Source organism: Olea europaea, chromosome 10 (assembly GCF_002742605.1).
Source record: "Olea europaea var. sylvestris chromosome 10, O_europaea_v1, whole genome shotgun sequence".
Lineage (NCBI taxonomy): Eukaryota > Viridiplantae > Streptophyta > Magnoliopsida > Lamiales > Oleaceae > Olea > Olea europaea.
Window position 1 is genome coordinate 630468 of NC_036246.1, and position 14098 is coordinate 644565.

At 36.6% G+C, this 14098-nt stretch overlaps 1 protein-coding gene across 2 annotated transcripts in view; it reads left to right on the top strand.

Moving 5' to 3' along the window:
* The window catches only part of LOC111400788 (alpha-mannosidase At3g26720-like), a 20494-nt gene extending 6619 nt beyond the window's left edge, over positions 1–13875 (top strand). For both annotated transcript variants that reach the window (XM_023028189.1, XM_023028190.1), the window contains 13 exons: positions 49–117; positions 270–329; positions 462–533; positions 973–1020; positions 1098–1217; positions 1373–1438; positions 1653–1765; positions 1876–1960; positions 2369–2479; positions 2557–2652; positions 2734–2781; positions 13188–13256; positions 13443–13875. In XM_023028189.1, the coding sequence (XP_022883957.1) occupies positions 49–117; positions 270–329; positions 462–533; positions 973–1020; positions 1098–1217; positions 1373–1438; positions 1653–1765; positions 1876–1960; positions 2369–2479; positions 2557–2652; positions 2734–2781; positions 13188–13256; positions 13443–13658 (1173 nt within the window). In that variant the 3' untranslated portion in view covers positions 13659–13875. The remainder of the gene's footprint in view (positions 1–48; positions 118–269; positions 330–461; positions 534–972; positions 1021–1097; positions 1218–1372; positions 1439–1652; positions 1766–1875; positions 1961–2368; positions 2480–2556; positions 2653–2733; positions 2782–13187; positions 13257–13442) is intronic.
* Positions 13876–14098: the final 223 nt, after the last annotated feature.

A 14098-nucleotide genomic window follows, 5' to 3' on the forward strand; every position in this document is an offset into this window, starting at 1 on the left:
TTTTGGCATGTAATGCTGATGAATTTGTTTTCTCATTCACCCATGAAGGTTGCAGCTTATGCTGAACAGTCATATAATTATTACTCCGGCTATAATGGTACTGATAGAGTTTTCCAGGTATTCTTTTTTCTTGAAGAAACTGTTAATGCCTTTTATGTTTTCTCTTTTCTTGGTTATTTTGTAGGCCAAATTTATTACTTCACTCGTTTATGTTTAGAAGTTCATTACATTATTGGTAACTAATTGAAATTTTTGTGAATATGCTGAAGGCATCTGGGGCTTATGTCTTCCGCCCAAATGGCACATTCCCTATTAAACCTGAAGGCGAGGTAAGAAATTTGCTTATTTCTTGTCATTGTATCTTGTCATTTACTTGGGAGCTATTTGTTTCCAAGTTTCACATTTCTTTAAATGTTTATATTAGTTTCATGAAGTGCAATGGGTATATCTCTTACTACCAGGTTCCTTTGACTGTTTTAAGCGGGCCAATATTGGATGAAGTACATCATCAGCTTAATACGTGGTTACATCAGGTGCTTGTTCAAAGAAAAATATAGTTCTGCAATTATTACTTTGAACTTTGACGTCGCACCGTTTTCCGTATTCCTCCATTCAGCCATATGCTATCACTTTACTTTATAGAACTCAAGATGCTTTTACATTAGAAGCACGTGTATTTTAGTTTATGTTGATTAGATGGCTCATATTTTTGTATATGGGGGCTAGTTGATGGAGCGGAGCCGATAGGCCCAGACCACTTAAATTTTTGAGTATCGATCTTATTGTTCTTCTTTTCGACTTTACTGTTCTCATTTGCACAACAGTTTACTTGTTGCTGTGTAATCATGGAAAGACTTTCTTCCGCAGCCTTTCTTTAAATTTAATTATGATAGCTATACCTACTTCAGCAGACTGTTTCACTCTTGGTCTTTAATTCTTTTCATCATAGCAGCTATCACAACATATATGCAGGTAACCAGGGTGTACAAGGAAAAGGAACATGCTGAAGTTGAGTTCACTGTAAGTTATAATGCTCGCCAGAATGATGTTTAATGACTGATGACATTTTGATGTTCAGATATCATTTTTGATTACAGATTGGACCTATACCTGTGGATGATGGATTTGGAAAAGAAATAACGGCTCAAATTATAACATCCTTGAATACAAATAAGACTTTCTATACGGACTCAAATGGGCGTGATTTCATTAAGAGGGTATACTTCTAATTAATGGATGTGATTTTATGGAAGGTTGTACTTATAATTAATGGTTTCATTGAAGAAAGTAAAAGAAACGAAGTAGGAGAAAAAGTTTGTCTTGATCTAGGAAATTTTTCTAGATCAATTGGTTTTCTGATTCTTCCTTGCAGATCCGAGACTATAGATCTGACTGGGACCTGGATATACACCAACCAATTGCTGGCAATTATTATCCCGTATGTCAATATAAACTGAACCTTTCAAATTAGTTGTGTATGTTAGTGATCTTTTAACTGTTCAGTGCTGCTGTATGATCCATTTGGAAGTACAGCAATTATCATATGATAAGTATTTGGGAACTGGTGCCTCTAGAAGTAGTAAATAAGTAGCATTCTTCCGTCCATCAGTTATTCTTCTTCTTTTTATTTATTTATTATTATTTTTTTGTAGATAAATCTTGGTATCTATCTGGAGGATGAAAGTATGGAAGTTTCTGTGTTGGTGGACCGTGCAGTTGGTGGGTCAAGTCTGGTGGATGGCCAAATAGAGCTGATGCTTCATAGGTTGGCTGTTATCATCTCCATGTCTTTCTTCCAGTTTTTTGCAGTATCGGAAAATTGGGTGTGCTTGTGATGTATGCATATGTGACATTACATTCGTTATTGTGGTATAGGAGGCTGCTTAATGACGATGCCAGAGGTGTAGGCGAGGCACTTAATGAAAAAGTCTGTGTTCTTGAAAATTGCGAGGGTCTGACGGTAATTCTATTATCCAAGCAATATATACAAATGCAAAATCATGGTAATTATTTCAACTTGAACCCCTTAGGTTTGTCAGTTGTTTTCCTTGCATTCTCTGTTTCAACCCTGCCTAAATTTCCTCAATGGTGAGTTTCAAATTAATCATCTTTTTCTCCAAGGTTAATTTATTTATTTTTCTCCCAATTGTTATAGGAATGTTAATTGTTATGTCCGAAGGTTCACCTTTTAAATTTATTCTCTTGACCATTAACCTTATCTTAACCATGAGAAAATTACCACCTCAGGAAATATGTGAGAAGTCTTATTCATTTTCAGTTGAAATTCACGATATATTTAGATGATCTCTCCAATGCACCGTGAACTGCTTTCTTCCAATTTTTATTATTTATTAAATTCTCCTTTCAGATTCAAGGAAAATTATTTCTGAGAATTGATCCTCGAGGTGAAGGGGCCAAGTGGCGCCGCACATTTGGACAAGAGGTTTATTCTCCACTTCTACTTGCATTTTCTGAAGAGGTGAGATTGGGTATAATCTCATTACATGCAATCAAAGATTGTACTCCAAATGAGGGAAATTGATTCGCTTCGTACAGGAGATAAATAAATGGATGGGTTCCCACATAACTACATTTTCAGCTATTGATCCGTCCTATACTTTGCCCAACAACGTTGCAGTGATTACGCTTCAGGTACATGTGGCTGAAATTCTGGTTATAGCGATCTTTAAACTGTTTGCCTCTTCACATTAGACTTATTCTTGGTAAATGCAGGAACTTGAAAGTGGCAAAGTTCTTCTTCGATTGGCTCACTTATATGAGGTCTTATCCTTTCTTTTGCTTATCTTCTTTTGGTGCTTGGCGAACTTTTAATTATCATTTTGAATTAAAAACGATCAAAATTTCATTCATCCCATTTAGATTAAATGGTTGGTGTACTGAAATACTGACCACAGAGTACCAACTGTGCTGACCTCAGAAACCTACTTTAGAATTTGAACCCCCCCGTCTTTCCTCTCTTCAGATGATTTTCTATTGAAACCTTGAAAGCATCAGTTTCCTATTATATTCTCCAAAGAACGTTACTTTGAATGCTTTGAGCTCCATAAATTTAGTGATTGCTGGCAGATCTGGATTTATTCAGACTGGTGGACATTTAAACTAAATGAAATTATAATCTCACAATGTTGCAACGGAAACAAAATGTAGGAAGAAAATATTAGAATAAAGGAAGTTTTATATGCTAATGCCAGAGATCTTGCAAATTTTTTTTACATGCCATTATTATTTTAATAGTGGATGTGTAATGACACACTCACTTCCTGCATGATGCGTCCTTGTTTGAGATTGTTTTATCGTGACAATTTTTTTTTTATTAAGGAATGGAAGTGGGACATATCTTATTATTTCCATAGGAATGAGCTACAAAATTAGAGCATGTTTGGCTAAGCATAAAAAGGTAAAATTACTTTGATAGGGTTCTAACTGTAATTTGTGAACAAAATCAGAACCAGAGAATAATCTACTGTTTAATTGATGAAACCTGGAGAAAATTACAGAACTGGAAAAGAAATAGTAGCCATTCGAGAAGGCTAAACTCTCCTGGGTCTCATTTCTCCCTTCTAAAAAGCCTGCCTTCTATCCTCCCTTCTACCTTTATTTATAGCTGTTGCCTAACTAATTTCCCTCAGCCACTTGCTCTCCAACAGATTCTGTTTTATCTAAGCTAGCTGGTCATTCCTTCTTCTAGGTCCTTCTAGAATAGGTGAGGCATATTAGAGGCCTGTCGTTACCCCCGGGTTCCAAATACACCTTGTCCTCAAGGTGGAAAGTCAAGAAAATGTTGCAGAATTAGTACTTCACGCTCTGGAGGTTGTCGTGCAGGGAATTTGCATATTCCGAGGACCTGTTCGTGTTTGACAATCCATTCCAAAATAGCATCAAGGTATGGGATGATTTCGTTTTCTGCTTATTGTTCCTTAATCTTGCACAAATTGAAAAGTGCATGGAGAACATATTTGGGATGCAATGGCACCTTCTTTGAGATCGAGGTTAGAGATCAAATCCTTTATTGTATCTGCTTGTTAAAGATTTTCTAAGCAATGAAGTTCAGTGGACAGATGATGAATACACTTCAACAACTTTTAAACAATTGGAGGCTCTATCTTATTGGACATTTGGAAAAGACGACCAAGTAAACTTTGGCTACTCCCTTGAGACGTTATTGTTATGTCATCTGCAACAAGCTCAAGTAGACGGTCTGCCACTTTTTCCAAATTTTCCCAAGTAACATCAACCTTCCAAGGTGATACCACGTGGACTAGTAACTCAGATGACGTTGCACTTCCAGGCTTAGCATTTAGAATTCCAAAGCCAGACGCACCTGATGCTATCTGAGATGCAAGTCCAGATGTGGAAGCAATTTTGTCAATAGATGTTAAGGATCCTAACCTCTTATTCGCTCTTTTAGGCGAACTTCTACGCAATGAGACTATATTAGAGTTTTCCCTTGTCCAGATAGCTCTACAAATTCAGCCATAAAAAAGTCCAGTTCATTTGTTTTCTCGTCACCGATTCTCTTATGTAGCAGATCCACTACCATTAATATAGTGTCCATTAAAACCCCATAGCCCGTCGCTTCCATCCACAAAAGTTCACAGACCTTCCGTTCTTTCTTGCAGCGTTGGCAACTGAAATATTTTTCATAGCCGTAGGGGCTCAACCCCTTCTTCAATTGCAGCTTGGCCCTAGAAAATTGCTGAATAGCGATTGAGAATTTGGGAAGTGACGGTATTGGGCCATCTTCCTTTTCCTTAGTCATGCCCATTTCACCTAAAGCTTGACTAGTTGAAACATTGTAGTCCACTCATGGGGCTATCTTCAAGACTAGGCCCTCATGTTTTGCCATATGAATTTCAGCCTTAATTATCAACCCAATCCTATATTTTTCTCCCCATTTGTTAGTCCTCGTCTTCACCTTCTTTTGTTAGACTACTTGCTCAAATCATAAAATTACAAGCTCAATTTTTCGATCACTCAAGAAAGACAATTCTCCTTCATGATGCTGGTGAATTTATGTTGGATTTTATGCGCAATATTAAAGAGATGAAAAACGAAAATTAATACAAGAATTTTACGTGGCTCGGCGATGTGCCTACGTCCACGAGAGCGAAGCGGAGATTTCTTTATTCAGTTGTGAAAAATAGGGTTACAATATATTATTTATACTAACCCTAGCGTGGGCCCATATAAGACTTTAAGGCCCGTACAGAAAATACCCCTGTACCGTACCGCGGGGCATCGCCCCCGCACCCCCAATCCATTCAGCGTCCATAACAACCAGACAATGAATTAAATCCGTGCAAGGCCGATGCCGTCGCTCCGCTCCATTCCGTTCGATGCGCTCCGCTCCTCTCCTCTCACTCTACTCTACTCCGCGTCGGCATCAGCCCATTTGATCCAAGGCCTGTGTTCCACTTTATATGAGCCACATGCACAACAATCTCCACCTTAACGAATATTCACCCCTTAGGAGAAAAAACAAAATCTGGAAAAAATCACACCATCTAGGACCAATGGGTTGGGACACATCCTCTCTAACAGCTAGAGATGTTAATCAAGTTCAAGCATTGTGATTGGTTTTGTCATCATGTCTGCTGCATTCTTTGAGGTATGCACCTTCTCTAACAACAGCTCTCCTGAAGTAACCAACTCTCTTATCTTGTGAAATCTCACGTCAATGTGCTTGGTTCTTGCATGATAAATCTGATTCTTAGCTAGGAAGATGGCACTCTGACTATCACAGTATAGCTTCATTTCATCTTGCTTGATCCCAAGTTCCCTGACAATCCCTTTCAACCACAATAATTCCTTGGTTGCCTCAATTGCCGCCATGTACTCTGCTTCAGTTGTAGATAATGCCACAAGTGATTGCACCATTGACCTCCAACATATGGGCCCATCTGCGAGTGTGAAAACATAACCTGTATGGGACCTTCTGTCATCCAAGTCCCCTGCATAATCTGCATTTACATATCCTTGAACTGAAATATCACCATGTTGTCTCTTAAACATGATCCCGCATTCCATTGTACTTTTCAAGTACTTGAAAATCCATTTTACAGTTCTCCAATGCTCTCTACCAGGATTAGCCATATACTTACTAACCACACTGACTGCATGTGCTAAATCTGGTCTGGTACACACCATTGCATACATCAAACATCCAACTGCGCTGGCATAAGGTACCTTTGACATCTCTGCAACATCTTCACTCTTTGGGCACTGATTATTAGACAATCTGAAGTGATTTGCAAGTGGTGTGGCAACTGATTTTGCATCTGACATTCTAAACTTCTCTAACACTTTCTTCAAATAGTTTTTCTGAGACACCTATAATTTTCTGGCTTTTCTATCTCTGTTGATCTCCATGCCAAGAATTTTCTTAGCCGGTCCCAAGTCTTTCATATCAAATTTACTGCTTAACAAAGATTTCAATTTGTCTACCTCATCCATGTTCTTGGCAGTAATTAACATGTCGTCCATATACAACATCAAGAAAATGTATGAGTTATCCTCAAGAACTCTGTAGTATACGCAACAATCATACTCACAACAACTGTAACCAATCTGAATCATATGAGAGTCGAACTTCTTGTACCATTGTCGTGGAGACTGCTTAAGCCCGTATAAAGACTTCTTCAGTTTACACACAAGATTCTCTGTTCCTGGTTCCAAAAACTCTTCTGGCTGCTCCATGAAAATCTGTTTCTCCAAATCACCATAAGGGAAAGCAGTCTTCACATCTAGCTGCTCTAACTCCAAATCAAAATTAGCCACCATTGCCAAAACAATCCTGATGGAAGTGTGTCTGACGACCGGAGAGAAAATTTCATCATAATCTACTCCCTTCCTCTGTGAGTATCCCTTTGCTACTAATCGAGCTTTGTATCTTTCTCCTTCCTTTTCTGACATTGCTTCTTTCTTTCTATACACCCACTTACACCCTATCTGTTTCTTCCCCTCTGGAAGCTCCACCAAATCCCAAGTATCATTTTTATGCAGTGACTCAATTTCCTCCGTAATAGCCTCTATCCATTTACCTTTCTCCTGACTACCAATGGCATCCTGAAAAGTTATAGGATCGCTATTGCTGGTAATGAGTGCATAAGAAATCGAATCCTCAAATCCATACTTTGTTGGTGGCCTGGTAGTGCGACGTGGTCTATCTAAGGCAACAATATGATACTGTTCCACCTCTGTCTCAGAACTATCTGCTCCCTGAGCATTAATTTCTGTGTTTACATTGTCTAGCTCTACTTGCACCAGTTGGCTCTTACATCTGCTCTCGTCTGAATTGAGCTTCTCTTTATCTGTAGAAGCTTTAAGCATGAATGCTTAATCAAATACTGCATCCCTACTTATCACCATCTTCCTTGCCTCTGGATCCCAAAACTTGTATCCCTTTACACCTTTAACATAGCCCAGAAAAATGCATTTTCTTGATTTCGGATCAAGTTTGGATCGCTGATCACTAGATACATGCACATACGCCGGACAACCAAATACTCTCAATTCAGAATAATCAACTTCATTACTTGTCCAAACTTCCTCTGCAACTTTCCCATCTAGTGTTGCTCGTGGTGATCTGTTTATGACATAACATGCCATGTTCACTGCTTTTGCCAAAAAACTCTTCGAGAGCCCTGCATTCAGCCTCAAACATCTTGCCCGTTTTGCAATTGTTCTGTTCATCCTTTCCGCAACACCATTCCATTGCGGCGTCTTGCGAACTGTATAGTGCCGTTGAATACCATGCTCCTCACAAAATCTCAGAAACTGTGAATCTGTATACTCTGTACCGTTATCTGTCCTCAGATACTTAATTTTTCTGCCCATCTGGTTCTCTACTTCTGCTTTCCATAATTTGAACTTGGCAAAGGTTTCAGACCTGTGCTTCATGAAATATACCCAAACTTTTATAGAGAAGTCATCAATGAAAGTAATAAAATATTAAGATCCACCTTTGGACAACTCCCTCACTGGTCCCCAAATGTCTGAGTGCACGTAATCAAGAATTCCCTCTGTCTTGTGCTTTCCCATCTTGAACTGTACTCTGGACTGTTTTTCAAGTACACAGAACTTGCAGAAATTCAGCTTGCATCATTTTACCCCCTTCAACAAATTCCTCTTGTGAAGCTCAATCATGCCACGTTCTCCTATATGCCCCAGTCGCATATGCCATAGAAGAGTGTTATCTGACTCAGATTCTGCTGTAGCAACTCCACCTACAATTGTATCCCCGAGTAGTTTGTAGATATTCCCTACTAATTTCTGACCCTTCATCACAATCATAACCCCTTTCTTCACTGTTAGAGCCCCACACTCTGACTTATAAGAGTAACCATTTGTGTCTAAAGTGCCTAAAGAAATTAGATTCTTTTTCAACTCAGGTACATGCCTAACATTTTCCAAGATCCTTATCACACCATCGAACATTTTAAATTTTATGGATCCCATTCCAATGACCTTACATGATACATCATTACCCATCAGAACAGATCCAAAATTACCAGAACGATATGAATGAAACCAATCCCGGTGAGGACACGTGTGATATGAACAGGCTGAATCAAGTACCCAACAGTCATTTAATTTTACAGAATTACCTGCAGAGACTGATAACATGTCTCCATCTCCAGAATCCGAGTCTCTTTCTGCAACACTAGCTGAGTTTGAGGACCCATCACCTTTCCTTTCATCATTCTGCTTCTTATTAGGACAGTCTCTCTTAAAGTGGCCCATCTGATGACATTTGTAGCACTTTACGTTTTTCTTATTTTGATTTCTAGATTTTGATCTTGTGTTCCCTCTAAAAGAAACACCCCTGTCCTTCCTTCTCCCACCATCCTGGTAGCCCTTTACGATCAACCCTTCACCCTGTGCAGTTTCACCAGTACGCAGTTTCCGCTGGTTGTAGGCTAACAGGGCTGATGTGACTTCCTCCAATTCGAGAGTCTCTTTACCCCATGTCAACGTGGTCACCAGATGGTCTTACGAAGGAGGCAGTGAGCACAACAAAATCATTGCCCTGTCTTCATCATCAAACTTGATTTCAAGTCGCAATAGATCGCGGATGATTTGATTGAACACATTGGTGTGTTGAATCAGATCCGTACCCTTCAACATCTTCAGCCCGTATAGCCGCTGCTTTAGATGCAGCTTGTTCGTGAGAGATTTCGACATATAACGACTCTCTAATTTCTCCCAAACCTCCACCGGAGACTCAACATCCATGACGTGATACATGATTTCGTCCGCCAAACAAAGCCGAATTGTACCAACTGCTCGCGCCTCGAGCTCTTCCCAATCAGCATCTGACGTACCCTCTGGTTTTTTCCCAGATAGTGCCTTCATCATCCCTTGCTGCCCCAACAAATCCTTCACCCTTTGCTGCCATAATCCGAAATTCCCAGATCCGTCAAACTTCATCACATCAAATTTTGCAATCGAAGAACTCGCCATTTGAACCTAGCTCTAATACCAGTTGTTGGATTTTATGCGCAATATTAAAGAGATGAAAAACGAAAATCAATACAAGAATTTTACGTGGTTCGACGATGTGCCTACGTCCATGAGAGCGAAGCGGAGATTTCTTTATTCAGTTGTGAAAAATAGGGTTACAACATATTATTTATACTAACCTTAGCCTGAGCCCATATAAGACTTTAAGGCCCATACAGAAAATACTCCTGTACCGTACCGCGTCCCTAACAACTAGACAGTGAATTAAACTCGCGCAAATGCCGATGCCGTCGCTCCGCTCCTCTCATTCCACTCCGCTCTGCGCCGACATCAACCCATTTGATCCAAGGCCTGTGTTCCACTCTATATGAGCCACATGCACAACAATTTAGATCGCAAGCATTTGTAAAAATGTTACAAATCAATTACTTGATGCATTTGTTGACAATAAAAGGAAAAAAGTCATATATACCAGTAAAAAATATTCCAGCAAAATTAATGTCTATGAAGGACAATCTACTGTAGCAAATAAATTTCAAATACACTAGAAGCATGGTCCACCAATTTGGTCAAAAGATTCCGTATCGCGAAAAAGAAAAATATAAGAGAAACCAACCAAACACTTTAAAAGAAATAACATTATAAAAGATTGATCAATCAAATATTGAAAATATGGTTATTGAGATTTCAATAAATTATATGTTATCTCATATATCATGGGGACGAAATAAGTTACTATAGACAATATTTTCGCTTTAACATGGCTCGTGATATTATGGAAAATGAGGATCTTGAACCATAGCCTGTTAAAGACTATTAACATAAAAATGATGGCAAAATGAAGAAAAATCATATAAGTGAAATTGAATTCCTTAGAGAAACGAATAGTGTTGGGACCTGTAGTTCGAACACTCGAAAATGAAATTCGAAATGATACAAATGGGTATTTGTACGGAAGAGAAATGAAAATAATGAAATTACAAGATACAAAGCTAAACTCGTAGCTCAAGGTTTCTCATAAAGACCTGGAATTGATTATGTGGAAACATATTCTCCCTTAATGGACATTTAGATATTTTTAATTAGTTTGAGTGTGTCACAAAGGTTAGACATGAGCCTCATGAATGTGGTAACTGTCCATTTGTATGGTTTACTTATAATAATATATATATTAAAGTCCCGAAGGATTTAAAGTACCAGGAATAAATAATATATGTCTGAGAGCTATGTTTTCAATTAAATTGTAAAGATGATTTTATGAATTGAAGCAATCTGAACGTTTGTGGTATAATCGTCTTAGCGAATATTTGTTGAAGTAGAGTTACAAAAATAATAATGTTTGCCCATATGTTTTCATAAAGAATATGAAGATTGTATTCGCAATGGTGGCAGTTTATGTTAATGATTTAAATTTAACTAAAACTTCTAAAGAGTTCAACAAAATTGCAAATTATTTGAAAAATGAATTTGAGATGAAAGATTCAAGAAAAATCAAATTGTCTCGAGTTGCAGATTGAATATTTCGTAGAAAGATTATTTGTTCATCAATCTACATATACAGAAAAAGTCATCTATTGACATCACTTGTGGTTATTCAATCATTTGATGTGAAAAAAGATTCATTTCGTCCGCTTGAAGATGGAGAAAATGTTTTTCGTTCTGAAGTACCATATTTTAGTGCGGTCGGAGCATTAACTTATCTTACAAATTGTATTCGACCCGACATAGATTTTTTGTAAATCTCCTTTCAATATATAGCTCTACACCAACTCAAAGATATTGAAATGGTGTAAAAACACATTTTTTCGTTACGTACATATTATTATTGATTTAAGATTATTTTATTCTCAAAAGTCGGGATCTACTTTAGTGTAATATGCAGATGGATGTCCCTTTGATCCACATAAATTAAATCACAAACATGATATGTGTTTACATATGGAGAAACAACTATTTTATAGAGATCTATGAAGTAAACCTTGATGGCAACATTTTCAAATTATTCTGAAATTATTGCAATCCATGAAGTAAACAGAGTGTGTATGGTTGAGAAACATCATATCCAGACATCATGCGATTAACTTCAACGAAAGATAGTTCAACAATTTTGTATGAAGGTAATGTATTTTGTATTGAACAACTCAAAGGAAGCTATATCATAAGTGACAGAATGAAACATATTTCTCCAAAATCCTTTTATACACATAAGTTTAAGAAGAATGGAGACATTAATGATCAACAAATTCGTTTAAGTGACAATCTGGCCGACTTATTCAAAGAAATATTGTCGACATCTATGTTTAAGAAATTGGTTCACGAGATTGGAATGCATCGACTCAAGGATTTTTAGTAATCAACATCAAGGAGAGTAGCTGTAAATTTTTTCCTTCGCTTAGTTTTATCCTACTGGGTTTCCTTAGTAATAATGCTCTAAAATAATTGTACTCTTTTTCATTTGTTTGATATTTTTGTCCCATTGGATTTTTTTCAAACAAGGTTTTAACGAGGCAAATATTTTGTATTGTGTCATTCAAGTGTGATGTTGTAAATAGTAAGTTTATTAATAAATAGCAGTTGTACCCACACAACTCTAGAAATTAGTATCATTGTATCCCTAATCATTTCCTATAAATTTGAGACTATGATTCTCAATAAAATATATACAAGTTTATCGATTTTTATTTTTACTTCTCCTTTTTTATTTTTATTTTTCAATAACAGGAACCATATGAGGAATAGTTTTTTTTTTTTTTTTTTTTTTTTTTTTTTTTTTTTTTTTTTTTTTTTTTTTTTTTTTGTATTGAATTAATTGAATTGATTGTTGAAAATGTGTACACAGACTTTCTCTATACAGGCAAAATTATTCGCTAATCTTACTAATACAAGGAAACTAAAATAAAATTCTAATCTAAAAGAAATTAGAAATCCTATTCTAATCAATAAATAAAAGAAATCATAATTTAAACAAGAATTAAAAACAAAAAAATAAAATAAGACCTATCGCAACTAGAAATCTTATTATATAATTAACTTTTTATCCTATTTATAATAGGATTGACCTACATCAATATGCAACATATCTGATTTCGACCAATTAAAAAATTATTAATTTTAAAACTTAATTAATTTTTATCCTATTTATAATAGGACTGTCCTACATCAGTAGGTAATATATCTGACTTTGAATAATTTAAAAATTATTAATTTAAGCTTATTTACTTAAAAGTAAATTTTTGAGGTTGGACATGCCCTTATGGCTAGTCCAGGAGCTAGAAAAGGAGAGAACAATTTTATGCAGCAATATAGTCAAATTCTAACAGCTAGAATCCAAATAAAGAAATACTGCCTAGCTATTTATATACATAGCAGGTAATTAACAAGAATCTCAATTTCAGTAAGTCCAACTATTTTCTTCTTTGGATAATAATTGGTTTCAGTCAAAAGTTATTATTCTCCCTATGCATCAGATGCCCTAGGTGAAATGAACACTTCAGCATTCATATTTATTTTTGGTGATTCGTGTACTTCCTCCTTCTGAACCCTAAGATTGGCATTGTTGAGATTGTAAATTCTAGTTTGCCTGGTATTGTGTGGAGTTGTTCCACGTCCCAACTTTTGATCTACACGGTCTTGTTATTTGGTCAAGTTTTGGTTAGTATGTAAAGCCAATTTTGCTCTTTCACGTGTGTTTGATGTGTGCAAAGGTGGGAGAGGATAAAGATTACTCAGTGGTGACTGGTGTGGAACTGAAAAAGCTCTTCCCTGACAAGAAGGTATTAGTAGCATTCTAGTCCTAATTGCTATTTCATTAGGAAGTTATGCTAGAATAGTTGTTGAATCCAAGTTTTTCATATTTTCAAGAAAGATCTGATTACCTATAGAATGAAAAAATAAAAAATCATCCATGACACAATATATGTGTTTAATTTCTTTTTTCTGACATATTTTTTCTTTCCCAGATTATCAAGGTCACGGAAATGAATTTGTCAGCCAACCAAGAAAGAAGAAAGGTGGAGAAGAAGAGGCTAGACTGGAAAGTTGAAGGCACTCCCGAAGAACCAACTGTAGTGAATGGAGGAGTTGTTGATCCCGTGAAGCTGGTTGTAGAACTTGCTCCAATGGAGATACGAACATTTGTCATTGAATTTGATTACCTCAAAACTTTTGCTTCTTGAGAGAGAATTTTACACGTTTCCAAACACATCTTGTATGTCAAACTTGTTATAGTTATCAGTTATCGGCTATCGGTTATCACTGTGTGGTAATGTAACTTGGAACATAAATTAAAGAATTTAATAGGATAAGTTTCTAGGTTGACATTCGAGGACATTCAATTGAAGGTAATGTTTGAAATTCACCACTGTTAATTACATTTAAGAGTTGTTGCAGCTAGATTCTTTGCCAGAATTCAGAATTCCTCTGACATTTGCATTGTTCTACTTGTAAAGCAGAATCACTCTTGCTGGATGCGACCATCCAAGTTATTATTTGTTGTATACCCTTAACATGTCTTGCAAGATGGTGGAACGTTTGAGCATGTCAATCTTGAATACTTGTGCCTTTTTTTTTTTTTAATCGGTCAACCTTGTTAAAGAAGTTTTTATGTTGTATATTT